This window comes from Euprymna scolopes, chromosome 28, assembly GCF_053919585.1.
Source record: "Euprymna scolopes isolate OS-2025 chromosome 28, ASM5391958v1, whole genome shotgun sequence".
In the NCBI taxonomy this organism is placed as follows: domain Eukaryota; kingdom Metazoa; phylum Mollusca; class Cephalopoda; order Sepiida; family Sepiolidae; genus Euprymna; species Euprymna scolopes.
In genome coordinates this window covers 72,922,885-72,939,736 of record NC_136509.1, presented here as the reverse complement: position 1 = coordinate 72,939,736, position 16,852 = coordinate 72,922,885, and the positions used below count along the sequence as shown (strand labels likewise).

At 32.3% G+C, this 16,852-nt stretch overlaps 1 protein-coding gene across 4 annotated transcripts in view; it reads left to right on the top strand.

Moving 5' to 3' along the window:
- Nucleotides 1-16,852, top strand: part of LOC145249693 (plexin-B-like) — a 575,535-nt gene that overhangs the window by 478,375 nt on the left and 80,308 nt on the right. For all 4 annotated transcript variants that reach the window (XM_080111499.1, XM_080111497.1, XM_080111498.1 and 1 more), the window contains exon 13: nt 5,507-5,611. In XM_080111499.1, coding sequence (XP_079967625.1) covers nt 5,507-5,611 — 105 coding nt within the window. The remainder of the gene's footprint in view (nt 1-5,506; nt 5,612-16,852) is intronic.

Sequence of the window (16,852 nt, the reverse complement as noted above, 5' to 3'; positions counted from 1 at the left end):
TAATATTATATATATAACATTTTCTCTTTGTAAGGAAACATCATTTTGTTGGTCACTCTTGGCTACGAATGGAAACAAAGTTGATATAAAAAAATACATTTTCGCGAAAATTATCTTTACTTTCATCATATTTTGCTTAGGGTAAAATTTTGGAGTATCAAAACCTATCTTTTTAGAACCCCCTCTTTTTCATAACCTATCATACTTTCATCAATCACAGTCCATTTTCTGTAGGCTGTTTTTGAACCCAGTCAACGACGGGTACTTCTGTTAGTATATATATATATATATATATATAGCTTAGTGTGTTAGAAGAAAAGAGTGAGCTCAATTCTGTAAGAGGAGACTTAACGGGACAATATAAAGCTCGACAAGTATCAATTGGAGCTTATATAGGAGGCTGTCCTCTCGCTTGCATCTGTCAATAAAATGCCCCTGCATAGATAATAGACATCTTACACACCGATAAATTAGAATTATTACCCATCCACACTATACCACCCCATAAGCCTTAAAACGTACACTACATACATTTAAGACTATGATGAAGACCCTATACACCTTTCTACATTACACTATATATAATACGCTCCTCCTTTATTTAGATTTCGATAATTCCTCCAACATCATCTATAATTTTAATTGATCTATTTCGTTCCTAATGAATCCCACGCTAGATGCTCCATCCCCACAATGTTACCTAGCATCTTCTCTACTCTTCTGATGAGAAGCATTCGGCTTCGAAATACCTTGGCATAAAGAGTCCTTTCTATCCCCCAACTAATTGTTTGTATTCCCTTATTGAAATTGAATAAATGAACCAATCTATATTTACCAATATATAGTCTTTGTGAATTCATTTATATATCTATATATCTATAGTTATAGATAGATAGATAGATAGATAGATAGATGGATAGATAGATAAATATAGATATAGATAGATATATATAGATGTTATTTGTTTTTGTTTTTGCGATACGTTTTGACAATTATTTAGGGAAGTGCATTTTTACCTAAATGCAAGTTGGGAATAATTATTTGGTATGCCCATATGGGGAGCGGTATATATATATATATATATATATATATATATATATATATATATATATATATATATAATATAATATAATTAAATATAATTAAATATATATATAACAAGCAGGGCCAGTGGAAATTCCACAGAATGACAAATATTGTTAATCAACAAATAAATAAAGCTGATATTTGTCTGAATAGTGCAAAAAATTAGTTTTTGGCACAAAAACAAACAATAGCACATAGCACATATTAATGTTTTTTATGAAATTAGTGTCCATTGTATATTAAATACAGAACTGATCCAAATGAGACAAATTAATTAGTACTAATAAATACCCAGAAAGTAATATTGTGCTACATAGTTCAATACAAATAATAAAATCACATTGTAAGAGACAATCTTTAATCTACTCTTTCAACCAGTATCCTTTGGTAGACACTGTTCTTCTTTTTTCCTTTCCCTGTTTCTTTCGAATGTTCCCTTTTTACATGTAACATTTCGCTGACTTCTTTCCTCAGCAAAGTGCCACTGCATGTCAAAATTACTGTGAGTTTCTTTCTCACATTATCACAACAATGACATATTATTATAATGATATTCGAAAACGAGGCACCATCAAAGGGAGTTTACTCTCATATTCTTGTCCAGGGTCACTAGTAGGGATGGGATGATTCCAATATTTTTTTCGATTCCGATCCAATTACTGATTCCATATTAAATTCCCGATTCCGATACAATTACCGATTCAGATTCAGATTCTTTATAAATCTCTACATATTGGACTATAAAGTTGTTATTTTTCACGATTACCGTAAAAACACATGTTAAATGTGCAAATGTTTTCTTGAACGTAAGAATACATTTGTGAGGGATGATCCATCGATTTTAGCTTCACTAATAGTTTAAAATCAATATATTTAAACGAAATAGAAGATATCAGCGAGAGAATATTTTTTCTTTATAGAAAATCAAATTTAAAAAGCCAATTAAAAGAATCGTTTTTGGCATCGGAAAATAGGCACACATTTTTTTCCAATTCCGATACCGATTCTGATAATACAAAAAGTTCCGATTTTTTTTTATTCCCGATTCCGATTAATCGTCCCAACACTAGTTACTAGGTTGACTTTTTAACACCAAATTTGACGAGATTGGCCTTTAAAATTTGTATAAGCGTAACGTACGAACTAACTAAGAAAGGAACAAGTATAATATGATATAGAAGATAATTTTCCTAGTCGCTTATTTTGGATATGCATTTTTACCAGCCAACAGACAAGAAGCGTCCATATACCGCAATTGTAAAAATCTGCACGACTCCGCAGACCATCGTTTTGATTCCAGTCCATAATGTGATGACATGATGTGTGGACATGGACACGGCCAAGGAAATGTCCATCTTCATCCCTTTGGTAATTCATCTTCTCTTGAAAGACTAGAATTTCTTTCCTTTTTTATTCAATTTTTATTCTTACGTTTTAAATTTCATTTTTATCTTTCTGTTTGACCTTAGTAAATAATATCGACATTTATCAGATTTTTTTTATCCTTGACTTGATTTGTTTTAAGATGAAATATATTTATATCTTTTACCGGCCTTGAATTAAAATATATATTCGTTTTTATCTTATTTTTCTTTTTTATCTGCATTTTATGTAAAAATAGTCTATTCTAGAATCCATACTGTATTGAAACTTCGACTTCATATCGAACTAAAAGACTTAATCGCTTACAGACATCTATATATATAAAAGCGTAAATGTATGTATGTACGCTTTTCCTCGATGTCCACAAAAGGCTTCTTTCAGAGAAGCGCTCGCTCGCTTCACAACTTCTTAAAACTTTTTATATCATCTATAAATTGTAATATCTCACACTTAACCACGGAGCTCGCCTGTCTATTTAATTTTATTAACTTTCAATCGGTTTTCGGTATAAACAAAAAGGGAAACTCGATTCTAATCACTGGCCGAAAGCCAGTGGTCTCTAGAAAGCTAAGTAACGTTTGGTCAATGTCGACTTCGTCATATCAGACGATAGCTTTCATTTCGAGACGAGACGCTCCCCCTAATAAACAGGGAGCGTGTTTTTAAAAACAAACAAACCGATTTAGTGACCTCATTAAAAACTGTCCCGCACAAAATGATAACTGCTGAATACCTATCGCCGTCACGTCAATCAAAAACGCGTACCTGTTTTTTTTTTCACACTTTACTATTTTCCAACTGCGCGTCAAGGCTTCGTTTTTTTTTTTTTTCACGGGAACCTGTTTTTTTTTTCACATTTCGGGGTTTTTTTCACACACACCTACAAACACCCGGGCAACGCCGGGTACCCCTCGCTAGTTTATTTATAAATCTCAGGTCTTTAAATAAATATATATATATATATATAATTAATTTTTTTTTCAAAGAAATTCATCAGAGTGCTCGATTATGAAGAAAATCTGAAAATAAGAACGCATTTATATTTTGTGTACAGAAAGTTGTTACATGAGACAAGTAATTGGTAGCGTCTGTTTCAAACCCGATAATTAGAACCGTTTTAGATATAAAGCTCTCTTCAGCCAATACTCATCGCTTTTAATTTTAAATGCTGCCATACATGATGAGTATTGACTGGGTATCTAAAACAGTCCTAATTATCCGGTTTGAAACCGACGGTACCAATGACTTGTCTCATCTAACAACTTTCTGTACACAATATATATCTGTATATATTATTATTATTATTATTATTATTATTATCTATATATTTATAAAAGTGAACGTGTCTGTGTGTCTGTCTGTCTGTCTGTCTGTGTGTCTATGTGTCTGTGTACATTTTCCTTCGCAATAACTCTGTTAATTTTAAGTCTACAGACTCGAAATTTGATATACAGGGTACTGAGATTTTGGAAAATCTTTAGGATCGGTTTCAACCAGAAATTTGTTTTTGTTTTTTTGTTTGTTTATTTTTTACGGATATATTTTACTAGAGAACATAATAAGGGGAGGCAATCAGTGATTATTTTAACAGTTTCCACGTGCATTTGAGCTGTCTGCTCTTGTCCACCGAGGGTGGACAAGAGCAGACAGCTTTTTTTTACCCTCATCGAAACAGTAAAACTTGATTTTCTTGAATAAAAAAATATTAATGTATTTTTATTTGCGGACTACTATCCTCATATTTTTAGTTGTTGCTTCACGACATTTCGGCCAACTATTCCTTTGGCCTTCGTCAGGTGGTCCGTGACGCAGTGGATAGAGACGTTGAATCTCTATGATTGCAGCTGAGCATTGTCTGATATATAGCGATTTCAATTCTACCTAAAAGCCGGCCAGATGCTTATTTGGCTAAAACGTGGTAAAACGTCGACAGCAACTATGGAAAGCAGTTATTGCTGAGGATGCAGTTAGAAAATTTGGAGTTCCTATCCCGTCGCGGTTACCACCTGACGAAGGCCAGAGGAATAGTTGGCTGAAACGTCGTGAAACAACAACTAAAAAGATGAGGAGTAGAGTTTGAAATAAAAATACATTAATAAATAATACTCATCTCAATAATAAATTCCAATTAAGTAATATATATATAAAAAAATACTGGATCAAATTACGTGATTTTTGGAATTTTTCATCTTCGTTCCGTGACTGGTGCATACATCATACAGACATTTCTGTATTTTCTTTAATTTTAAATGCTGCCAGAAGTGCCAATCTAAATAAGCACCTATTCTTCATCATCCAACTGCCGATCGATTCATTTCGTTGACTCTTATCCTCGAGTGGCGTTTGGCCTTCATAATAGGTGACTCATTGGTAAAAAAAAATCTATTTAAAAAAAATCAAAATTTTAAATCGTTTGCTTCCATCAAAACAGAGGCTAACAAAAAAATGTTTAGAAACCAAATCTCTCTTTTTATTTTTTTTTCTGAATTTCCTTTTAGAAAAACGTTAATATGGTTTTGAGTATTTAAATTTGTTTTTATTTCGTACCTTCTTGCGGATTATAGTTGTAGAGAGAACGAGAGTTAATGGTTAGATTTTTTTCTAGTTTAATTTTAATTAATTTTTTAACGATGACTCTTTAACACACACACAATACCATCTTTTTACGGGGTATTTAAATACATTTTTTTAATTATTTTTTCCCCATACAGAAATTGTTAATTTCACCTCAAATAAAAAAAAAAAATTCTTTTCGATGTTTTTAAAAAAAAATTTTATCTTTACTTTATTAATTTATTTATTTATTTATTTTTTTAATCAAAAATCATCGTTTTTCTTTAATTCGGAATTTTTTGTTGTTCTTGTTTAGCAAATTTAAAAAGAAACTTTTTGTTACAATTTGTCTCTTTTTTCTGGTTTTAATTTAAATTAATTGTTTTGTTTTTATATTACCTCATCTTTTTTTATGATTATTTTGTTTAGTATTTTGTTGTTGATTTTTTTTTAATTTTTCTGCTTGTTTTTTACTATTTTGCAGACTCACACGCGAAAATACCAATGTCATTTCCAATATGGTTCCACTCAAATTGAATACAGAGCAAATGTAATCAACAAAAGGAATATCACCTGCACCGTGCCCACGGTAATCAGAAGATTTATTATTCTAAATTCAATTCATTACGTGTATTATTATTATTATTATTATTATTATTATTATTATTATAATCATCACTATCAAAATTCAATAGCTTTTTGTGGCTGATCAAGTCTTTCGTAATCTATATATCTATAAAAGTGAACGTGTCTGTGTGTGTACATTCCCCTACGCAATAACTCTGTCAATTTTTAGTCTACAGACTCGCAATTTGATATACAGTGTACTGAGATTTGGAAAAATCTATGTGATCGGTTTTTCGCCAGAAATTTTGCTGTTAAGGGGTCAAAGTTCAACGATTTTACCTTTGAGAATTCTACGAAACTCCTCCGACAATTTTAGGTCTAAACACGTGTATTATGTAATGTTTGGTATTAAGATGACGTATGTATTATTCTTTGGTGTTGACTGTTCGTATTAGGAAGAGTCTTAGAATGATAGAGACAGTCTTAGGAGTGTTCATGTTGTTGAGTGTTGTGAGATGCTAGATATTATATATATATATTCATTGTGAGTGTTCATATTGTTGAGATATAGAGACAAATCTTATATAAAGAGAGAGACAGTTCTTATATATAACGAGACGGACAGAGTACAGATTTCTAGAAGAGCACCAAGCCTGTAATTCAACTAGAAGAGATTTTTGAATATCTTGATAGATAGACCGAGAGTGCGTTTGACATTTACGTTGACAGTTGTACATATAATATAAACACGTTACCTTTCTCGTTGTAATGATGAACACAGAAAAACGTCAGTTATAAAAAAAACATGATGATACGTTTATTTCTTCTTCGATCGGTCGGACATGATTTTGTATTTCAGGGATTCAAAGTTGTTACATGGTTATCTCTAAACCCTATCGCTTCCAGAGGGAGCCTTGACTCTAACGGAGAATCGATCTGATCTCCTCTGCTTCTCTGATCTGACTGATCTAATCTTTTTCTAACTAACTTTGAACCCTCCTATATTGAGAAATCATTTCTGCCCTAACGTCACACGTATGTCTGGTCAACGTGAACACAATTCACGTGTTTCCAACATGCGCGATTTGCACGTTTTGAAACGATTTCTGACGACCAGGAAAGTTCCATTCTCTTTTACAAAGGAATTTAACCTACTTGTCTAATTCTGTAACCCATATTTTTATTATGCATTCTTTCTAAGAATGTGAATAGTTTCCAGCCAAATTTGTATTTCTTAAATATTTTAATAGACTCAACAATTTAACTGGACATTCCATTTAAACCTATTGTTTTTTAAAACTTATCTACAGGGTTCAATCCTTGTTTTATCTGATATCATTTTCATTTCGCTAATTCTCTTTTATTTTTAACTTACATGAAAATGGGACAGCTCTTTTCATGTAACACTTTAAATTTTAGATATAGGTTCCTTGGACATGGATCTAACTTAATAACTTGATGTGAGCCCAAAACAATAAATGTTAAGGGGTCATAATAGGGGTCAAAATTTTAAAAATTGCCCTTTGTTTTCTTTTTCTTTTTTTTTTTTTTTTTGCTCAGCATACACCCCCAAACACCCGGCCAACGCCGGGCACCCATGCTAGTATATATATATATATATATATATATATATATATATATATATATATATATATATATATATATTGTTACGTTATATATATATATATATATATATATATATATATATATGTATATAAATTCCAGGTTAATATTTTTTAGAAGTGAAGCAACTTATAAAGTTTTAACGAGGCTAATGCAAGAGTGCTCAATACCGAAGTATACGTATAAAAGTATATTTTCACATGAATAAATTATATACATTAGTTCGACTTATGTCTGCCAAGTTCCAATCTTTCAATTCTTTCCCTTAGCAGCTTTTATTTTCAGCTAAAATCCAACTTGAGTTTTTTCCACATGTCCGAATACCTCATATATCAAGTTTCAAGTCTGTAAACGAACAAATGACAGAGTAATTTGGTAGAGAGTGTTCTGTACACACACACACACAGAAGGTTCTTTTATTTCCTTCTATTCACGAATTAATTGCCGGTGGGCTGGAGGAAAGATGCTAGCCTACGAAGCCATGGGTGTCTTTGTGACTGGGGTCGAATCTCCTGATCAGCAGTAATCACATCTTATACTGATGATTGCATAAGCATGAAACACTACTGTTTGTATGTATAAAAATAATATATATTTATTTATGTTATTTTATACATACAGACATACATATATAAGGCATAAGGAATCAGTCATTTTCGCCAATTTTTCGATATTTGTCGTCCGCAGAGTCGGTCTTCAAAGCGATACCGATCTTGTGAAAATCCGCCGCCTGTGTCGAAAGTGTTAGGCAGACATACATACATACATATATACATACATACATACATGCATACATACATACATACATACATACATACAGGCAGGCAGGTGAGATTTATATTATAGATGGAATCTTCCTATATAAAATCCTTTTCCTTTCTTGTGGCACTGATATTATAACCAGCCATGCACCATTTTCATATTGCAATTTGTATCCTCCCTTCCTGCCTCCATTCCCTTTTCTTACCAGCCAAGCCATCATCCCTTCTGCGACTAACGAATGGAACTCGGAGACAAACGATCTTTTGAGAAATTGCCAAACACCAATCGTTTGTGCTCCGCCAGTCTGGCAATTCCACTCGGTTAGAACCGACTGAAATTTCTGTGTCAACCAATACTAAAAACGGCATTTTCTTCTGCAAGGAACGGATCGAGGTCCGCCTTATCTGGTCGCTACAGAAGCTGTTATGGTTGGCTGAGGGCAGGTTGGAGATTGGATGGGTTGGCGGAGTATAACAGCAGGATAGCTGTTCGCACTGTTTATACTGTTTCTATTCGATATGTTTATCTAAGACGGACAGCGGCTACTACCCATTTGGCATTGAAGCGTCGGTCAGTGAACGCAGGCAATAAAAACAATTCTTTAGTGGTCATCTCTTAAATGGCCCCACTGTCTCTAAAAGACGGCATTGTTTGCCGAATGTTCCTGTGGTGGCAAGCACCTGCTGCAATTTAATTACTTCTGTCAAGGAGGTCACGTTCCTGCCAAATATTTGTTTGTCTGTCTGCTTGCTACTTTATATTATAATAACTGAACTAATGCAATAAGCGTTTATTTGTTAACGTTATGGATATTATCGCAAGTACCAAATATGTGTATAGATCTAAGATATCGTCATTAGTTAATCTATTCTATAAAGGGCAGTTGTGTGTGTGTGTTTCTATGTCCTGCTAAAACTTTAAAAATACACAACAAACCCCATAAAAAGTTAGTCTTTTTTTTCTTTAGAGTAACAAAAATACACAAAAAACATTCATTAGTTAGAGATCAGATAGCCATTATTTAATATAAGATCATTTGGATATATTCAAAGACATCTTGAGAATATCAACTTAGAATATTGTACGATCGTTTCAGAGACGATATGAAGATAATTGAAATACTATCAGCATTAAGGCGAATAGTTGATCAATGAGCAGCATCAACTAGCATAAATATACATTGCAATATCTACATTTCTAAAAGTAAGTAAATCTAAGGGAGATAACTCAATATATATTTAAGCAAACGTAAGCATCAACAATAGTTGGCTAAAATATTAGTATTGATTTATTCAATTCAATATATTTGACAAATAATAAAAAAAGCATTTTTATCATTTATAATGATAAAACAATAGAAGACTTTGTTCTCTTAGACATTGATTTAAGTCACACTAAACCATTTTCTTTATTAATATACGAAAAAATTTTATTAATATAAGAATATATATATATATATAGCAAAAATTGTAATTAGTAAAAACCTGAAAAGAGTGCTCAATAGCATTGCAGAGCAAATATATATATTTTTTATTACCGTTTTATCTGCTTGGTTACATATGTTTCGGTTACCGAATTGTATCAACGATCCAATAACTTCATCAGACTTTACCGAAACATGTGTAACTAAGCAGATAAAACGGTAATATATAATATATATATATATATGATAACATCTTATATTCCAAATGTTGTCCATCTTACAATTTATTCCTCTAAGTACATTGACATGCACCATTCTTGATAACACCTGTTTAAATTTTCAAGTTAATTTTTGGCTTTAAAATTTAAACATGACGTAATAAAAGAAAAACATGAAAGGTAATTGCAACTTCTCTCCTGATTTTCGGATTTTATAATTATGACCATATGCATCTATTTTCTTTTAATGAATTGATAGGTGCTTTTTTTCTGATGAGTCGAGAGCAAAATGTATTATTTGCTTGATATAATAATTCAATAAATGAAACAAGTGCTGTCCAGAATTGTGCATGCTACCACACTTCAAGGAATAAATTGTAAGATGGACCACAGTTTGAAATTTGAAATATAGGCTTTTGTCATTTATTTATTATATGCTCTGTAATTACATTGAGCTTTATAAATTAAAGGATTGGTATAAATAATATGTGAAATATAACTGAGTAAAAAGCATATTTTCACATTTTATATATATATATATATATATATATATATATATATATATATATATATATATATATATATATATGCATTTATTTTTCTGTGCTTTCTTCTTTAGGTGCTTATAAAAGAAGATATAGTAGTCTAGCACAAAATTAATCTAGAATTGTTACGTTATTACCTGCTTTTTTAAATTTATTTCCGCCTCTGGTTTGATTGAAATTGGCGGTAAAATCTTCTTTTTTTTTTTGCAGTGTCCACCTTCTTGTTGGTGCAAAAGTGAATAATAAGTCATGATGTATATCATAATGATTATTGAGGATTATTGAGTCAAAATGAGATTACGTAGTCGTCGTTGCGCAAGCTCCAGAAAAAAAAACAGATTCATTGGTTAGAGATCAAATAGCCATTATTTAATATTAGATCATTTAGAAATATGTTTTAAAAAAAGCAAGACAATAACACCTTAGAATAGGATACAGTCGTTTCAGAGATGATTTGAAGTTAATTGAAATAATATCAGCACAACGGCGAATAGTTAACACCAAATCTTCAAACCGAGAAAAGGTTAAATTTCCTGAGTCCGCTTTCATAGGGCAGATAGAGCGATATAGCCTGCACCATTCGAATAGCTAATCTTTGAACTCTCTTCATATGCTAGATATCTTAATTTTAATTATTAAATTTGTAGAAAATGGCTTCACTAAGTCACATGCGTGATCGTCAAATAGATTATAAAAATGGGAGTCTGAGATTGAATCCGTATATATAAATCAGAGTCCATTTTTAAAAGCTCTTTTGAACCCAGTCCACGACAGGTACTTCTGCAAGTATTAATGGTAAATTTGTAGATAACTCGTGACGCAGTGAAAAACCGCAAGCCATAATAGTTTTATAATCATCATTATATCATATGCATCCGAAGATTAGCATTGGTTTCTCAGATATTTTTCAAGGCATCAGGCACTTACGAGAGGAATCACAAGAAACTTGCCAATAGCCTAAGTGAAAGTTTTAGTGGAAAAAACTAGATTAGAACTTATAACACGCAAGTCGTCATTCCGTGCCGTTAACCACTAGACCACTGTCACTCGCATATTTTTATAATATGAACACACTAATATCTATGGAAAGAGGGGGTACATGTCGAGATATCTTGGAAGTCATTGAAAATGTTGCCTAGTCAACATTTCATAGATATCGTGTTTTATTAAATGAATCAAAAACATTTTTTCTTTCGCTATTGAGCAACTAAAAAAACGGAGCTGAAAATTCAATTATTGCTTATTTATTTTATGATTGCAACCAACAGTTTCTTTTGATTGCATTTATCCCACAGAGAATTGATATCAAATCATGTGATATCATTTTTATCGCTTATACTGATAAAAAAATAGAAGACTTTATTTTCTTAGACATTGATTTAAGTCACACTAAACAATTTTCTTTATTAATATATATAAAAAAAAGTAGACACCATGACAAAAATAAAACTAACACTAGCAGAAATAATAATAATAATAATAATAATAATAATAATAATAATAATAATAATAATAATAATAATAATAACAATAACAATAATAATAATAATAATAAACCAACCCCGGAGAAGAACAACCATACTATAAATAAAAATACTAATGACGAACAAGATAAATGCAACTGTAGACACCGCACACATTGTCCACTTCAAAATAAATGTCTAATCAAAAGCGTAGTTTACCAGGCCACAATATTTGCGAAAGAAAACCTGAATAACAAGAAATATTGCGTAGGTATTACGTCCTTAAATTTCAAAACTCGATATTATGACCATAAAAGTACATTCAACAATAAAAAGCACCGTATGAAAACAACACTAGCGAATAAATACTGGGAACTCAAGGAAAACGGACATTCGCCAGTAATCGAATGGAAAATAATAAGACAAGCTACCACGTGTAGGAACCTAGACGACCCATGTAGATTATGCCTTCATGAAAAATTTGCTATCCTGTACTTTAAAGAACCCCAACATCTATTAAACTGTAGAAGAGAAATAGCAAACAACTGTGTTCACAAGATAAAATTTACTCTGGGATAACGACACAAAACTAACAAAAACAATAGAAAATAAACAAATAAATAAATTAAATAAACATGAATATATATAAACGATCACACATATATGTATGTATATATATGTGCATATATGTGTGTACACATATATATATATATATTTATATATAAACTAACATTAAAAAAAAACATTAACCTAGATTTAAAACAGATCAAGAAACTAAATATCCAGGCGAAATAGAGCACACACAAAGGAACAGGTCAACCAGAGGTCGAATAGGCCTTTGTCCGATAAATGCATGCTCATTGGCTGATAGGAAGGGTGCAGTGGATACTAGAAAGCTGATTGACTAACTAAAATCTCAATAGAAGATGCACATATAAAAACGACAAACAACCACAGAATTCGCGCATAAGCCTGAAGAGTCCTAGAGTTGATGAAACGCGGAATATTCAGTGTAGCTTAATCGCCATATACATTTTATAACTTACTATATATATATATATATATATATATATATATATATATATATATATAATTATTTACTATAATAATTATTAAATATCTACAGACACTAGTGTTTCATCCTTTCGAGAATCTTCAGTGAAGGGTGTCACGATTAACACCAGTCGATAAGTTCGAACCCGGCGATAGAAGCCATCTCTGGCTTCAATAGCAAAAACCGTATCCATTGGGCTACATTTAACCGCGTGAAATAACGTTGAACTTTAAACATTTTTTTATTTTTAAATGTTTTTGACGTCAGTCAGAGTGATTTATATGATGATCTGTGCAGAAGAGCTAAAATTGTAAGATGAATACATCTTTAAATTTAGAATATAGGATTTGATTATATATATATGACAAAAAACTATATTCCAAATTTATGATGTGTCAATCTTACAATTTATTCCTCTAAGTATTTTGACACGATGCACAATTTTTGACAGCATCTGTTTTAATTTTCGAGTTAATTTTTGGCTTTAAAATTTAAACATGACGTAATAAAAGAAAAACATGAAAGGTAATTACAACTTCTCTCCTTATTTTCGGATTTTATAATTATGACCATATGCATCTATTTTCTTTTAATTAATTGATAGGTGCTTTTTTTTCTGATGAGTCAAGGGCAAAATGTATTCTTTGCTTGATATAATAATTCAATGAATGAAACAAGTGCTGTCCAGAATTTTGCATGTTACCACACTTCAAGGAATAAATTATAAGATGGACCACAGTTTGAAATTTGAAATATAGGCTTTTGTCATTTATTTGTTATATGCTCTGTAATTACATTGAGCTTTATAAATTAAAGGATTCGTATAAATAATATGTGAAATATAACTGAGCAAAAACCATATTTCCACACACATATATATATATATATATATATATATATATATATATATATATATATATATATATATATATACATTTATTTTTCCGTGCTTTCTTTTTTCAATGCATAATTTTTTTCCATCTTTTTATCAATTTGTTTAAGCTGGGGATGGAGCATTCACCCCGCTATTCCAACTGAGAGATCTTTTTAATATTCTGGACGTCCTTTTAAGTGCAATTTTTTGAATCATTCTTTCACTTGGTTCACGAGGTATATTTGTCAAGTAGTTTGTGAGATTCTTTTTCAGGAGTCCAATTGCTCCTATAATTATTGAAATGACAGAGATCTTCCTAAGATTCCAGTTTCTTTTGATTGACGTTAGACCTTGATATTTTGTTATTTCTCCCCTTTCAACTCTGACAAGAAGCAGCATCGCATCACTAGGGAAACTAATTTTTACTAACGTTGTTTCTTTCTCCTCCTTGCCACCATGTCAGGTTTTATAGCTCCGTTTTCTAGATACGTAGCTGGGGGGACTGCATAGTTATAGTGGATGGTGTATAACTTATTTACGACTGTTATTTCTGGTATATGTTCCCAGGACTTGCTTCTGCATTCGACATTTAACTTTTTACAGATAACAACCTCTGTCATTGATCCTGTGGAGATATTTGCGCTCTCCATTCTATGTGCGTGTGTATGTGTGTGCATGTAAAATCATGTGTGTGTGTATGTTTGTGCATGTAAAATCATATGTGTGTGCATGTAAAATTATATATGTGCGCATGCAAAATAATGTGTGTGCTCATAAAAATATATGTCTGTGCAAATTATTATATCATTCAAACTAGTCAAGGTAAAAGCTCAACAATTACTAACATTAATATCAGTATATATTTAATTGAAGGTAAGCATTAGCAGCAGCTGACTGAATTATTAATATTTATGTGTTTTTACAGTAACTAATAAACATATTTCAGTTTACGAAAATTCTTATTTATTATATTTATTATATTTAAAGACACTATTGAAATGAAACAAACAAGAAATCATGGAACATAATTCGCGGGGGTCACCGAATTGACTATCATCGTCTATTTCCGTTTTTCTTTTTTTTTCTTTTTTTTTTTTCTTTTTTACTCCACATAGTCACCATTCATCAAAGCCTGGAAGCCACTCAAGAATAAAAGTTAATGGGTACCGTAATGGAAGTTTGATAATAATTTATTTTAGAGGGTTGCTCTTCAAGAACTTGTTAACGTTGAACTTGAAAACGACCATGTCGTAGTCAGCTGGGAAGCAGCTCCGTGTTATTGTGTTCCGCGGACGAGGAGCTCTAGCGAAAAAACACTGCTCATGGAATTTTCGTTTAGATTAAGGCATAGATAGAGAGTAAGGGAAATTGCTGGCAGTTGTTGTTGCTAGTTGAGTGCTTGCAGCGAATGACTTGCGGTGGGAGCAATAAAGAGGAGCTCAGTCGAGCACCTGCCATGAAAATAACGGTAAAAAAGAGAGTCTGCCAGCGTTTCTTCAATGAGACAGAGGCAAGCAATGGCTCGAGTAATTTAATATATGCGTGATCGTCTAAAAGTTTATATAAAAAGATAGTCTGAGATTGAATCAGTATATATAAATCAATACCCATTTTTTAAGGTCCTTTTTTTAAACCCAGCCAACGACGAGTACTTCTGCTAGTTTTAATTATAAAATTTATAGATAAACTGTGATGCAGTGAAAAACTGTAAGCCATCATATTTTTATAATTGTCATCACATCGTATGAATCCGAAGATGGGCATTTGTTACTTTCTAGAAAGGCATCAGGTACTTACGGGACGGACCACGAGAAGTTCAATGTTTCTTGTCACGGTTAGGCTTTTGTTAAACAAAGTCAATTAACAATAGACCCAAAATGGAGATGTGCAGATGCCATTTTGTAAGACACCACTCCCTCTAGGGGCAGACGCACGCACGCATGCGCCTACGCTGCTGGTAGAGATTCCATCGGTGCACCGTGTAAGATATTGATCCGCACGAAATTGAATATTTGATAATGAAGCCCATATTAGCGGCGTACGAATTGGTAGAGGCGAAGTAAAATGAAGGGGAAACTATAAATCTCTTAATTGATCTATGGAGAGTAATTTAACCAACTGAAATATCGATTTTTGTTTCGGTTTTATTTTGATCGATGATCAAAGGGGTCAAATAGATGATTATTTTTTGCGGTGTTTGATCCTGGCTTTAAAAAAATAAAAAAAATGCATCCTTATTTAATTTAGTGTCTTGCTTCTCTTTCTCTTTCTTTCTTTATTTCTTTATTTCTCTCTCTCCCTCTCTCTCTCTCTCTCTCTTTCTCTCTCTCTATCCTCTCCCTCTCTTCTGTTAACATTTTTATCTCTTTTCATTCTCTCTTCAATTCTATCTCTCTTTTTCACGCCTGCTTTCTTTCTTTTTCTTTCTTTCTTTTTTTCTTTTTCTTCCATCTTCCTTTCTTTTTCTCGCCTCCTCTTTCTTTCTTCCTCACCCTCTCTCATCTCCTTACTTTTGCGCTCTCTCTCTCTCTCTCTCTCTCTCTCTCTCTCTCTCTCTCTCTCTCTCTCTCTCTCCCTATCTGTCTATTTTTTCTGTCTGTATTTAACTGCCAATCTCTCCTTCCCTATCTCAGTCAATCTTTCCTTGTCTCTTTTTTAATATCTTTATTTCTTCCTTATTATCTCCCTCTCCTCTCTCGTTCTCATCTCTCTCTCTCTCTCTCTCTCTCTCTCTCTCTCTCTCTCTCTCTCTCTCTCTCTCTCTCTCTCTCTCCCTATCTGTATATATGAATTGATAGGTGCTTCCCCTTAGTTGTTGACTGTATCTCTCTCTCTCTCTTTCTCTTTGTATATCTCTCCATGTATCACTGTATCTCTCTCGCTCTCTTTCTCCCTATCTCTCTCACTCTCTCCCCTCATCTCTCTCTCTCGTTCTAGCTCTCTCTCTCTCTCTTTATCTCTCTCTCTCTCTCTCTCTCTCTTTCTGTTCTTTACTTTTTCCCCTTCTCTGCTTGCCTATCTCAAAAAATCACCCTCTTTCCCTAACTTTCTCGATTTTTCTCTCTATTTCTTTCAAATATTCGTTTTTATCCCTCTTTATTTCTTCCTATCTATTTACATTATTTATTCCCTTTCTCCCCCCCCTCTCTCTCTCTCTCTCTCTCTCTCTGTCGCTCTCACTCTCTCACTTTTTCTATATTTTCATCTTATCTATAAATTATTGACTTCTCTTTCTTTTCTTTCAAAAGTGTCCCCCTCTCCCTCCCTTTCTCTATCTATTTATCTATCTATCGCTATCCCA